The sequence below is a fragment of the Trematomus bernacchii genome, unplaced genomic scaffold, assembly GCF_902827165.1.
Source record: "Trematomus bernacchii unplaced genomic scaffold, fTreBer1.1, whole genome shotgun sequence".
NCBI lineage: Eukaryota > Metazoa > Chordata > Actinopteri > Perciformes > Nototheniidae > Trematomus > Trematomus bernacchii.
The window spans coordinates 281,220-295,377 of record NW_022987565.1 but is presented as its reverse complement, the minus strand read 5'-3'; the positions used below and the strand labels follow the sequence as shown (position 1 = coordinate 295,377).

Below are 14,158 nucleotides of genomic sequence, written 5' to 3'. Positions count from 1 at the left end.
TCCAGACACAAAGAAAAAGAAAGTTTGTTTAACATTAAAGCATGTACAAATGTTTTACTAGAATACCCAAAGTATGAAGCTGGAAGTTTGTGCAATGATTATTACACCGATTTTGTGATCTTTTAAATGTATTAGCTTGTAAACTGTAAAAGTGTCTCATTATATGAAATGATCAGTGTTGTTTCAGACTTTTTGTATTTTTTTAATTTATGGGCATGAATTTGGTTTTCCTGCTGCGTATCACCAGTCCTACGCCCATATTACTCTATTGGTCTTTCCTTGTAAAGGCATGTGCAAATGTATCTAAATAAGCCTGATGTAAAAAAGTTATCAGTTCCATATCCACTTTGCATTTTACCTAATATTGAATGTCAACAGCTGCACCTCTACAGTCTCATTCCAAAAGAGAGGAACAGGGAAGAGACAAGGATGGAAAAGGTTCTTCTGATCATCATCGCTCTTTCAGGTATTTATTATTGTTATTTAAAATATGTTATCCCATTAGCAATGCTTAGTACTTTCTATTTTGGTTTCCCACTGACAATTACTTAAGTTGTTTAATTTACAGTTTAACTTTAATGTAATTTGGAGAACTTGGTTCAGTAATTGATATTGAATCTAATCAAAATGTCTGTGTCTCTACAGGGCTGAGCGCTGTCTCCTCACATGCTGAACGTCAGTACCATTTTGTTTCTGAAGCAAAGACCATGTCTGAAGCACAGAGATACTGCAGAGAGAAACACACAGACCTGGCCACTGTAGACAGCATGGAGGTTGTGGAGCTCCTGAACAACATGGCAGGCCAATACAACCAAGTGAGGTCACTTTTCTCTGTCTTTTGATTCAAATGAATTACATTTCTTTTAGAGTCAAATTTAAAAAGGAGAGATTATTACAGAAAGCTAAACCTGTTTTAAAGTCCTATGGGAACCTGCGTATTAAAACAGAGTTGAAAATGTTTTAAGCCAAAGCTATAGCATAAAACCCTGTAATAAAGTTGTAGAGGTTCAGAGTAACAAGGCTGTAAATGAATGTTGACTTGAGGGGATTCCCATCAGATCACCATGTACCAAGGCTGGTCTCATAAAGGCAAACAAAACCTTCTCTTTATTAAACATACACATTTTCTTCAGCAGCAGCTTTAAAAGCTTCAACAGGATGTAATAATTATGACAATTTCTTGCTTTCAGTCAGCCTGGATAGGGCTGCACGATGACCGGGACACCTGGAGGTGGTCGATGTCAGACCCCAGCTTCTACGGACCGGGGGAGACGGAGTTCAGAGGATGGGCGTCTGGAGAACCAGGCACCTTTCACGATGAACAATGCACAACTTTTTATTCTGGTGGAGCATGGCATGATTATCCTTGTAATACCCACTTCTGGGTGGTCTGCTTTGATGTCACAGGTAAGAATATAAACTTAAAATTAATATTACACATTTAAAATCATATTCTTCTTCTGAAATACAATGCATTGGTCTTTATCTAACTAGAGGTTCACAACCTTTTTCTTAGTGACTTTTTTTTCTTTTGTTAGCAGTTCCACTAAAGACATTTCCCTTTTCACTAAAATTCTCACATGGTTTCATTTAAAAGATAACGTAAAAGGAAATGATGTATATACCATTTTTTGCAAACTTGTTTTAGAATTGTAGGTACGTTTTACATCTTATACATCTGTGCTAAACAGAATAAGAACAATATAGAATCAATATAATTTGAATGAAGCTTTAACCTGTAACAGAGTATCTTCACATCGTTGTACTCCTGCTTTTACTAAAAGATCTGAATATTCCATCACTGATACTAGTAAAGTTTCTTGCCAACATTCATGTGTTGAAAAACCCCAGAACTACAAATTACAAAGTACACATTTGTGGGATTTAAATGTAATATTTTATATTATAAAGGCATACATACCACCAGAGATGTGGCATTGATGTCAGGCTGTATGTCGTGGTGCCTCTACTCAGCTTCTCTGGGGTCCATTTTCAGGGCCGGATGCAACATTTGTCCTCATCAACAGCGCAATGACATGGACTGAGGCCCAGAGCTCCTGCAGAGAACACCACACAGACCTGGCCAGTGTGAGAAACCAGGCGGAGAGCCAGCTGATTGTTGGGCTGGTATCTGGAGCTGGATATAATGCCTGGATCGGCCTTTACAGAGACTCCTGGAAGTGGTCCGATGGAAGTAACTCCTCCTTCAAGTACTGGGCAGATAATAAACCTAACTACAGAGCTTCAAAGGTTTGTGTGGCTGCAGCTTTCGACAACTCTGGAAAATGGGAGGACTTGGACTGTGGAGTGAAGAAACCATTCATTTGCTTCGGACGTGAGTACAATTCACAGCTACGTCAAAGCAAGTGATGATATTGAGTCTGCTGAAAAATAAGACACCATAAATGTTGTGACTGATGAAGTTTGTTTGTGTTTCTAGCTGTGCCTGTTGTGCCTGTTACGACTCCTGAGACTAGTGTGTCTGTTGTGCCTGTTACGACTCCTGAGACTAGTGTGCCTGTTGTGCCTGTTACGACTCCTGAGACTAGTGTGCCTGTTGTGCCTGTTACGACTCCTGAGACTAGTGTGTCTGTTGTGCCTGTTGTGCCTGTTACGACTCCTGAGACTAGTGTGCCTGTTGTGCCTGTTACGACTCCTGAGACTAGTGTGTCTGTTGTGCCTGTTACGACTCCTGAGACTAGTGTGTCTGTTGTGCCTGTTACGACTCCTGAGACTAGTGTGCCTGTTGTGCCTGTTATGACTCCTGAGACTAGTGTGTCTGTTGTGCCTGTTACGACTCCTGAGACTAGTGTGTCTGTTGTACCTGTTACGACTCCTGAGACTAGTGTGTCTGTTGTGCCTGTTACGACTCCTGAGACTAGTGTGCCTGTTGTGCCTGTTACGACTCCTGAGACTAGTGTGTCTGTTGTGCCTGTTACGACACCTGAGACTAGTGTGTCTGTTGTGCCTGTTACGACTCCTGAGACTAGTGTGCCTGTTGTGCCTGTTACGACTCCTGAGACTAGTGTGCCTGTTGTGCCTGTTACGACACCTGAGACTAGTGTGCCTGTTGTGCCTGTTACGACTCCTGAGACTAGTGTGCCTGTTGTGCCTGTTACGACTCCTGAGACTAGTGTGCCTGTTGTGCCTGTTACGACTCCTGAGACTAGTGTGCCTGTTGTGCCTGTTACGACTCCTGAGACTAGTGTGCCTGCTGTGCCTGTTACGACTCCTGAGACTAGTGTGCCTGTTGTGCCTGTTACGACTCCTGAGACTAGTGTGTCTGTTGTGCCTGTTACGACTCCTGAGACTAGTGTGTCTGTTGTGCCTGTTACGACACCTGAGACTAGTGTGCCTGTTGTGCCTGTTACGACTCCTGAGACTAGTGTGTCTGTTGTGCCTGTTACGACTCCTGAGACTAGTGTGTCTGTTGTGCCTGTTACGACACCTGAGACTAGTGTGTCTGTTGTGCCTGTTACGACTCCTGAGACTAGTGTGCCTGTTGTGCCTGTTACGACTCCTGAGACTAGTGTGCCTGTTGTGCCTGCTGTGCCTGTTGTGCCTGTTTCAATGAAAGTGATAAAGGTGAGCGTGGAGAACCCAAACGATGTGGATCTGAACGACCCCGCTTTTCTGGATGAGATGTTGGTGGAGGTAAATCATGTTTTCTACTTTTATGCAAAAACATCAATCTCCAGAAAGGACATTCACATGACATGAGAACAAGAGAAGAAATAGGTAGGAAACAAATAAATAACTATTAAAGAATAATTAATTTAACAAAAGAAAATGTAGTAAATGAATTTCAATACGAATGAAATGGACCAAGATGAACATGAATGAAATTCTATATCCATTATACATTCAATACTTTGGCCACAAATAACAGGACCCAAGCATTTAGTAAGAAGACGTGTAAATATGTGCAGATGTAAATAGCAGAAACTTAGCCACATGCCACCAAATGCATTAGGAAAATGTACAAATACTATTCCATAACCTGAGGTAAGCCTTTACACTGGAAGAAATAAGGGGAACAACTACCATTTCAGATGAGTGAACTAAAGATAAATCATCTGTTTTTCATTGGAACGATAATGAAAATGAGTTTTTGTGTCTCAGGTGAAAAAGAACCTAAGGGCCCAGGGATTGGACGACAACGTCCAACTGGCCTGGAGGAAGCAGCCGGATGGACAAGTCTTCCACGAGGAGGAGGAGAAGAAGAGGGATGAACTCTAAAGCTGAATTGCTGTGTCGGCTTTTATCAGAGAAAAGTGTATTTCTTTCCTCAAAGTCCTCGTGTTACAGAATTCAGCTGCAACAATGATCTGAATAATCAATTAGTTACGATCATTTTGATAGAAGATAGAGAATGTAATGCTTTTCCTTGTTATATATGGTTATGAATTTAATATATTTAGGGTTTTTACTAATTAATGTATTTGCTGGGCCGGTGGGAGATAATAATAAAATGTTTGGCTTTTGTTGAATTCTGATCAAGATTAAATTAGCAATAAAAAAAATGACCTTTAATGAAATTTGTTGATGGGCATGAATTCGGTTTTCCTGCTGTTTATCACCAGTCCTACGCCCATATTACTCTATTGGTCTTTCCTTGTAAATGCATGTTGTAACAACCGGAAAGGTAAACACCGGTAGTCACTCATGGTAACGCCCACCCAGCCAGTGATTCGCTGTTAGTTGGCACCTCCATTCAAATGTAAGTAAATAAGCCTGATATAAAAAAGCTGTCCGTTCCATATCCACTTTGCATTAAGTCGAAAGTGCAGCTAACTAACGCATAATGTTAGTTAATGTTTAACCTAATGTATAATGTAAACAGCTGCACATCTACAGTCTCAGTCCAAAAGAGAAAAACAGGGAAGAGACAAGGATGGAAAAAGTTCTTCTGATCATCATCGCTCTTTCAGGCAAGAGTTTTATATATTTTTATTTAAAATACTGCATGTTGTTCCATTACCAATGTTTAGTACTTTCTATTTTGGTTTCCCTCTGACAATTATTTAAGTTGTTTAATTTACAGTTTAATTTTAATGTAATTTGGAGAAGATGGTTCAGTAATTGATATTGAATCTAATCAAAGTGTCTGTGTCTCTACAGGGCTGAGCGCTGTCTCCTCACATGCTGAACGTCAGTACCATTTTGTTTCTGAAGCAAAGACCATGTCTGAAGCACAGAGATACTGCAGAGAGAAACACACAGACCTGGCCACTGTAGACAGCATGGAGGTTGTGGAGCTCCTGAACAACACGGCAGGCCAATTCAAACAAGTGAGGTCACTTTTCTCTGTCTTTCGATTCAAATGAATTACATTTCTTTTAGAGTCAAATTTAAAAAGGAGAGATTATTACAGAAAGCTAAACCTGTTTTAAAGTCCTATGGGAACCTGAGTATTAAAACAGAGTTGAAAATGTTTTAAGCCAAAGCTATAGCATAAAACCCTGTAATAAAGTTTTAGAGGTTCAGAGTAACAAGGCTGTAAATGAATGTTGACTTGAGGGGATTCCCATTAGATCACCATGTACCAAGGCTGGTCTCATAAAGGCACAACAAACCTTCTCTTTATTAAACATACACATTTTCTTAAGCAGCAGCTTTAAAAGCTTCAACAGGATGTAATAATTATAACAATTTCTTGCTTTCAGTCAGCCTGGATAGGGCTGCACGATGACCGGGACACCTGGAGGTGGTCGATGTCAGACCCAGGCTTCTACGGACCGGGGGAAAAGGAGTTCAGACCATGGGATAATGGACAACCAAACAACGTGCACGATTACCAATGCACACTTTTTCATTATGGTGGAGCATGGCATGATTTTGATTGTAATCGCCCCCTCTGGTCGGTCTGCTTTAATGTCACAGGGAAGAATATAAACTTAAAATGAATATAACACATTTAAAATCATATTTGAAGCTTCTGAAATACAATGCATTGGTCTTTATATAACTAGCGGTTCCCAACCTTTTTTCTTTGTGACTTTTTTTCCTTTTGTTAGCAGTTCCACTAAAGACATTTCCCTTTTCCCTAACATTCTCAACGTAAAAGGAAATTATGTATATACCATTTTTTGAAAACTTGTTTCAGAATTGTAGGTACGTTTTACATCTTATACATCTGTGCTAAACAGAATAAGAACAATATAGAATCAATATCATTTGAATGAAGTTTTAACCTGTAACAGAGTATATTCACATCGTTGTACTCCTGCTTTTACTAAAAGATCTGAATATTCCACCACTGATACTACTAACGTTTCTTGCCAACATTCATCTGTTGAAAAACCCAAGAACTACAAATTACAAAGTACACATTTGTGGGATTTAAATGTAATATTTTATATTATAAAGGCATCAATACCACCAGAGATGTGGCATTGATGTCAGGCTGTATGTTGTGGTGCCTCTACTCAGCTTCTCTGGGGTCCATTTTCAGGGCCGAATGCAACATTTGTCCTTATTGACAGAGGACTGACATGGACTGAGGCCCAGAGCTACTGCAGAGAACACCACACAGACCTGGCCAGTGTGAGAAACCCGGCGGAGGAGCAGCAGATTGATGAGCTGTTACCTGGAGGGGGTTGGATTTGGATCGGCCTTTACAGAGACTCCTGGAAGTGGTCCGATGGAAGCAACTCCTCCTTCAAGTACTGGAAAGTAAATGAACCTAACTACGTAGGTCTCAAAGCTTGTGTGGCTGCAGCTTTCGACGACTCTGGAAAATGGGAGGATTTGGACTGTGGAGTGGAGAAACCATTCATTTGCTACGGACGTGAGTAAAATGCACAGCTACGTCAAAGCAAGTGATGATATTGAGTCTGCTGATAGAGAATCTAATGCTTTTCCTTGTTATATATGGTTATGAATTTAATATGTTTAGGGTTTTTACTATTGAATGTATTTGCTTGGCCGGTGGGAGATAATAATAAAATGTTTGGCTTTTGTTGAATTTTGATCAAGATTAAATTATCAATAAAAAAAATGACCTTTAATGAAATTTCATACAAAAATCTGTTTCTTTATTTGCATCCTAATTATAGTTTTTTTGTCTCACAATATCTTCAAATGAGTTATGTTGAAAACAGAAACAGGCCGTGCATTTCACACCTAGGCCTTCAGTAGTGTCTACCTGAATGAACCCACCTCCTAATAGCATTATTATGACGTCACGGCTATAGAAACCATTAATATGATACATTAACGCAGTATAACAGGGCGCTGCATCACAGACAGGTTTCTAATGTAGCGAGAATGAATGCCATTACTAAAGCAAGAACACCAAACAACACAATTCAACAAGCCTCCTTTCACTGCTGCGCCGCACATCATCTCTAGCAGAAGCAACAATATTTACTTAATAAAATGACAAGAAAATATGAACAATGTTAAATAAAAGTCATTATAGCCATTACTCACCAATACGTTTGATTATTTGTTCCCAAAAACCATCCTCCTTTCTTTCTGAAGAGTTCAGTTACTGTGTTGTTCAGATTACCTGAGTGTTTCAGTTCCAATAATAAGTCCTGTTCTAACGCCATGGAGGCTGATGCTGGAAGTTGTTAGAAGTATTCGTTGTCCAGGAGAGAAGCTTAGAATGAAGAGACTAATGGAGTCTCTGAAAAGGTTCAAATTGGTTGAGTTTAATTAAATGGCACAATGATACAACAAGCAGAGGGTAAGAGGAGAGACAGAGCAGCTGTTACCTCGCCGGGGTGAAGGGGTGAAGTCTCGTGGTGAAGAAGAAAAAGAAGTGTTTAGAGCTCCGTCACCTCTCTCTATATCTCAGTGGTGACTCCTCCTCATCAATGGTGGGCGGTCACGTAGGGAGGGAACTTCCCTCCTCTTTCTCATTGTCTTAGTTTCTCTGATTAGGTCATCTCTCTGATACCCCTTTCACACCAACGCAACTCCGGTTCAAGCTCCGTGCTAGAGCTTTTCAGGTTCAGAACCGGTGCTTCGGTTTAGCTCCGGCTCTTTTCACACCGCTCAGAGCCCGACTGGTGCTGCCGCTGCTGCGTCATGACGTCACAGTTTACGTCGCTGATTTTCTCCCCAACGGAGCTCACCTCACAACAACAACGGGCCGGGGACTGCGTTGCTTTTAATCATACGAAGCCAGATTAAATTAAATAACGACTTCTCCAACCTTATACTTTTCTCCAGAGTGCCGTGGTTCATTGTTTATTAATGTGTTTCAGCGGCATTTACCGACCGCTGCAGTGCTGCTGCTCTTCCACGAGTGTATTCTCCCGTTAGCTCCGGGTTAGCTCACACGACTCTAAAGTATTCACTGTCTGACTGTCACACAAGCAGCTGATACATATCCCCAGTTCCCTTTAAGTGAATGTGTGTCAGTCTGAATTGACGCTGTTTGGCATCACAACGCTGTTATGAAAGTTTCTCGGGTATAACATGGGTGATGTTAGCATAGCAACCGAAGCTACACTGACTACTTGCTAAGCCGTTTTCTCCAGGCACTTTTTACCGACGTATTTTTCATTATGATTCTACTTGTGATAGTCGGACATGACAACCTGTGCAGCCCATGTATTGATTCCATCCGATAGCTGCTATAATAACAAACAAAACGTCTGCCTGCTCTCCACAATGATCAATAACAGCGAACGGATGGTCAAAGTAAGGTACAAATAAACAGAATCACACGAAGCCTGGTGAGTGTTGCCTGACTTTATAAAGTGTGTTTTTTTTTAACAAGTGTGTGGTTGCGTTCTAGTCACTTTGCTCAGCACTACTGCTTGTTACAACTTTTATTTGCCGTACTCGCCTTAACTGTTAGCTCAGGTTAATCTCGCCCCCCTCCGACGTAAGCGTGACGTATGCGGTTCTTGCTTCTACACGGACAACTTTTTGGTGCTCGAAACGAACCGGATTCCGGAGCTTAGAGGCTGCTCCGCTGCGGTGTGAACAGGAAAACCCTGTGCTTTTCAAGCACCAGCACCGAACCGGCCCCGAAACACCGTTGGTGTGAATGGGGTATGAGAGTGAATCTTAAATGTATGTGTGATCAACAGACGCGTTTAGTGGGTGAGGTTTTGCATACTGTGTCTGTGTATATCTCACTGTCTTGTAGGGTGAGATGGTTTTGCATACAGTGCCAGAGGGGGTACGAACATTGTGTTGCTGTACGTTTGCCACCTAACTGATTATTCTCTCTAGACCCCAGCTGATTTTAAAGCTGCTACGACAAAGCTTACTGTGCGTTTAAACTAAATTACGTCATTGAATATTGATTTTAATTTCTAACAATCCCTCCTTTCACACCTTTTAAGGTGTGAACACAATACTGAAATCCATGAGTTCTTCATAAGACATCTTTTAAACTGATGGTATGTTTTAGACTAAATTATGCTATAAAACATTGATTTTAATTTCTAACAATCCCTCCTTTCACACCTTTTAAGGTGTGAACACAATACTGAAATCAATGAGTTCTTCATCTGAACTTGGCATAGTACATAACTCATATCAATAACATACAATCAAAATGGAATGGTTCAAATAACAGTCATCACAAATACAAAAAATACAAAGAATACTTTGGTTGGTCTTCCACATGAAAGTATTTTTTTTTTCTTTTTTCTTTGTGCATAACTTCTAGTGTTAACATTCAATATCACTTTTCAAAATAGCAGCAATTAGCTTGGTATCAGAACATTTCTTACTCCCTCCTTTCACAGAAATCCTTCTCATACTACATAGCACCCCATGCTATCCCTGTGGAGCCTAAACTCCCTCCTTTGACTGGTCTCTTAGCCCTACTGGTTTTGGGGTGTTTCGCCATGTTGATTAACTGCCCCGCTGTCATTGGTACTGCATATAAAACATCACTGGCTGTACAAGTGCACAGGTCCCAGTCCAATCCTGTAGCAAGACTGGGTACAAGGTTTTAGTTCCATGATACCATCAAACATCTACTCTGGGATACGGCATTTTAGACAGTCATTTCTGGGAGAAGATTTTGGTCAGTTACAACAGTTGGAGAATTTCATCACTTAAAAAGTTCCTACTTCAGTACCTTTGGGTGGTCTGTTCTAATGCAGTGATAAAGTTCCTTAAATGGTGTGAAAACCGGTGGAATATCAATAACTCATTATACTAATTTATCTTCAATTCTGGTCTGCTTAAAGAACTATGCTAACCCCTTTAACAGTGTGTGGAACCCGGGGTGTCCGAACATGCAACAATTACTCCCTCCTTTATCAAGGATTGTATTTCATCAATGGTTTGTAGTTCAATTTAGGAATTTTCACTTATGGCGGATATGTTTCTACGTTAAATAACATCTCTAAATTTCAGGTCATCACTGATTAAATGGATGACCATTAGGAGGTGGTGACGCTTGTCTTTTAAACTCATAATTTGGTGCCGTGCGCTCCCTGTGAAGCTGCAAGTAAGATTTAAAACAACTGCTGGGTGGGTTGAGTGACCCCTTCTCCCTAAACGATATGGGTTGTCAATAATATGCACCATTGCAATGAGTGATCCAAGGCCCCGCATGTATTACTCCCAATGATATTGCTTTTTCCAAAATTAAATTTGCAATCGCTCTTTGCCCAGTGTCTTTTCCAACTCTCCATCTTGGAGACAAACAGTTCTCCTATGGTAATAACCAGGGGTGCACACAACTTTCTCAGTGAGGTACTCAGATGAGTACCTGGAGTCAGTGTTTGGTACTCCAACTTCTGGTGATTGTCAACGGGGGGGGTGGAGTACCGCGCTTCGCGATTGTCAACGGGGGCGGGGCGGGTGGAGTACAGCGCTTCGCGATTGTCAACGGGGGGGGGGGGTGGAGTGCAGCGCTTCGCGATTGTCAACGCGGGGGGGGGGGGGGGGGGTAGTGGAGTACAGCGCTTCGGTACGCAAATGCGCTTGTGACACAAGTGACGGTACGCATTTCAGATTGTTGCCGCGCATGGGTACCTGCGTACCAGTTATGTGCACCCCTGGTAATAACTATGCTACAATGGCGAAAACAATACTTTAGATTGGGATACTATATTTGGCTTGGTACTAAGTCCCCCTTTAACATTTTCCAACAAACACAGATTTGTCTGCTCTTATAGAGTGGTCACTAAAACTATCCCTTTAACTGTAGATCAATATTGTAACACATTAGATCTCTACCAAATTCACCCATGAATAAGAATCTCTTAGGGAATAATTTGTTTACATGATGAAAAGATTGAAGAATATGTTCTACTCTGTACTCCTAAGTCCCAAAACACTCACTGCTTAAAGTGTAAAGTGTAGTGAATATTTCCATCATGTCTGCCCCTTTATCTCACAGTACCCTCAGTGTGTTTTAGGATTATTTCCTCTTTATTACTATTTTAATTTACCAATTTATTAATTCATGGCTAATAAATCTTTTTGTCTTTACGTATTTATCAAGTCAATTCAAGTTTGTTTGTGAATAAGTGTGTTTATGTATAAACTCACTCATTCCCGTTTTCCTTTTCTCCTCCTCTTGTTGTCTCAAGCCACGACCCCCTCACATTCTGTTAGACCATTGCCAACTCCTCTGGTTCCGTCTTCTCCTCAGTCCATCAGCTCTTGAATCCTTCCGCTGTTACTCTTTTCAGTGGCCCAACTGCTTTGCATTTCATCTCCTTCTTTACAGTCTCTTCGCTGTTGTATGGAGGGCGTATTCTGCTCTCATGTCCCACACTCTGCTCTTGTGCCAAATCTCGTGGCTCAGCTTGGAACTTCATGTCCTGTCTGAGGGACTGATGAGAGTATGCCTCTTTATGTCAGCATGCTGTTCTGGTTCTGGATGCCTCAGGTGGAGATAGTTCTGGATGCAGTCTTGTCGTTGTTGGTTCAGCTCTGGTTCTGTCTGTTCGATGGAGAAGGAGGAGGAGTCTCCTGTAGTGAGGTATTTTGTCTGATAGGGGTCGTAGCAGTCTGACAGGCAGAGAGAGAGAGAGTCCAGGTCTCGGGACGCATTACCTATAGAAATTCTAACACACTGAGGTAAAATAAATCCAACCTTCTCCACTCTATTTTCTAATCATACTATCTGTTTTAGTTGTTAAATGCCATCTAAACACAATTAATGTCTACTAATAATTTTACTATATCCCTAAACATTGTTTTCACCCACTGTAACACGTCTACTCCAAATAACTCTTTCAGGAAACCATTTTCTTCTATAAATTGAAATACTTACATGTTTCAAGCACCACATATTTCACACACTATAAAAGGACGTCCCCATATATTCTCCAATATTTTAAATCTCACTATTACTTAGAGCAATAGTAATTTTTGTGACTGGATACATCTGTGCAATGTCGTCACAATCTGTTGGGGAATTTTGTTCATACAGTTTTTTCATACAGTTTTCCTCGTGGGTTGGTACCCTGTTTCTACTGTAATAACTTTTCAATAATTGTGCTCAGGTCACCAGTCGGTTGTCCATAGTCTTAACAGGGGGTGTTTCTGGTACAGACTAAAACATGGATCCAGTGTATTTGGAGATTCCCCTAATTTGTAAAACCCCATCGCTTACATATCTCAATCACTTAAACCCATCTCATCATTTGATACAAGAACTGCATATAGGGGGGGTGAATCATCTTGATCATAACCTCCTCACCTTTGGGAATGAGTATTTCTAACTCCTCCTCTTGTTGCTCAGCTGATCTTTTGGCTCTGGGGATAAGTGAAAGTCTCTGAAACACGGCTGGTGTTTTGTTAGTGATGTGGGCATTTTCTATGAGTGAACTAATGGATCCATGTCTTTCATGATATTGTACTCCCCATCCAACCAGAAAGGTGCCAAGTGTAATGAGCACAATCAACAATGCTATTCTGACTCTTATCCCTAGGGGACCCCACAATTGCTTTGACTTTGTTCTTGACATAATCTCTATTTTATCCACGGTTTTGTCAGTTATAAAATGTAAATGGTGAGTACAAAAATAACGTATACGAAAATAGAAACAAAACGTTGGACTCTTTTTCAGGTGAAAAAACAAAATAGGTTTTCACTTTTTTTATAAAAATCTAAAGACAATTCGTCTTTTGAGCTGTTGCTATCTTAATCGTATTTCTATTTATTGTTTTGTTCCAGCTCTGCCAAATCAGTCCTAGCTTCCAATCATTTTTCTGGAAGTTGCCAGTGAAGGGTGACAATGTGTGAAGTGGTGTCAATTTGCTCCTTTTTCTTTACCTTTAAACCGGAGCGCGTGTGAAGTTTGTTACAACTTGTCACGGTTCCGACCACCGGGGATCAGTCCACTGTCTTTTGTGAACTTTCACCCTCACCCAATCACCTGGCCGAACAGGAGTCTCTTCTGGTGTGTCTGTCGGTTTTCCTAGCCTGTGTAGACAAAACTTGGATAATATTACTCAGAGCTCTGACATATTCATCCACTTCTATTTGTCTAATATCCAAAACTGGACCACTCCCTCCTTGGAGGAGGCCCAAGCTTTGGTATACCTTTTGTTGTTATGAGACCCATTGTTGACAACATGTTATTTATTAACTACAACGTCACCGAAATCAACATGTCTGTATAATCATGACGCTCCCTCCTTTGAGCATAAAATGCTCAATTAATATTGCAATGATTACCCTATTATGAATAGGACATGGAAAACCCATAACGTTGTAGTAAATAAATATAAATTCTCCGTGTACCCCACAAGGTGTACAAAAATGTTGTGTGATGTATCGTCTTCCTATGTTATAAATGCATATTCGCTAACAATCTGCCATTAGCACAAAAATAGTTTACTTGTTGTTAGTTCTATAATGGCTTTTGTCATGGTATTCTGTATCATTATTGCTGCGAAAAAAACAACACCCTTGGTGTTGCTAAATCATCTCAATAGCTCTAGGATTAGAGGCTTGGCTGACACTGCTGAACAAAGATATCATGACAAAATAATATTTCTTTAAACTAGAGGGAAAATACGAACTATTCTCACAGAGGGTTACACGCAGAAGAACATGAAGAGCTGGTGCCCCTCACTGAAAATGAGATATTGCCTTTTGCACTACTTTATAAATCAGCAAATTCACTTGAACATAAATAAATGAAGACTGATTCTTGAAACTGTTGTAAAAACCCTACAACTTCTTCATCCAAGCTCAGTGTTATGTTATTTAGTT

The 14,158-nt window shown here is 40.6% G+C and overlaps 2 protein-coding genes across 2 annotated transcripts; both read left to right on the top strand.

Moving 5' to 3' along the window:
* The first annotated feature begins 353 nt into the window (after positions 1 to 353).
* Positions 354 to 3,236, top strand: LOC117478576 (macrophage mannose receptor 1-like). The gene is made up of 6 exons (XM_034125581.1): positions 354 to 466; positions 646 to 815; positions 1,191 to 1,407; positions 1,997 to 2,335; positions 2,441 to 2,820; positions 3,207 to 3,236. The coding sequence occupies exons 1-6, from the start codon at positions 430 to 432 to the stop codon at positions 3,234 to 3,236; spliced, it is 1,173 nt and encodes a 390-aa protein (XP_033981472.1). The 5' UTR covers positions 354 to 429.
* A 1,526-nt stretch (positions 3,237 to 4,762) lies between these two features.
* On the top strand, positions 4,763 to 5,921 carry LOC117478564 (C-type lectin domain family 17, member A-like). Its single transcript, XM_034125567.1, has 3 exons — positions 4,763 to 4,931; positions 5,122 to 5,291; positions 5,667 to 5,921. The coding sequence occupies exons 1-3, from the start codon at positions 4,895 to 4,897 to the stop codon at positions 5,904 to 5,906; spliced, it is 447 nt and encodes a 148-aa protein (XP_033981458.1). The 5' UTR covers positions 4,763 to 4,894; the 3' UTR covers positions 5,907 to 5,921.
* The last annotated feature ends 8,237 nt before the right edge of the window (positions 5,922 to 14,158 follow it).

Bases quoted from the DNA above. Each gene is read 5' to 3' on its own strand.
- LOC117478564 (XM_034125567.1), top strand. From the start codon at position 4,895: ATGGAAAAAGTTCTTCTGATCATCATCGCTCTTTCAG. The intron at 4,932-5,121 runs GCAAGAGTTTTA...GTGTCTCTACAG, and splicing joins GATCATCATCGCTCTTTCAG to GGCTGAGCGCTGTCTCCTCA. The intron at 5,292-5,666 runs GTGAGGTCACTT...TCTTGCTTTCAG, and splicing joins CGGCAGGCCAATTCAAACAA to TCAGCCTGGATAGGGCTGCA.
- LOC117478576 (XM_034125581.1), top strand. From the start codon at position 430: ATGGAAAAGGTTCTTCTGATCATCATCGCTCTTTCAG. The intron at 2,336-2,440 runs GTGAGTACAATT...TTGTGTTTCTAG, and splicing joins ACCATTCATTTGCTTCGGAC to CTGTGCCTGTTGTGCCTGTT. The intron at 2,821-3,206 runs GTACCTGTTACG...TCCTGAGACTAG, and splicing joins CTGAGACTAGTGTGTCTGTT to TGTGCCTGCTGTGCCTGTTA.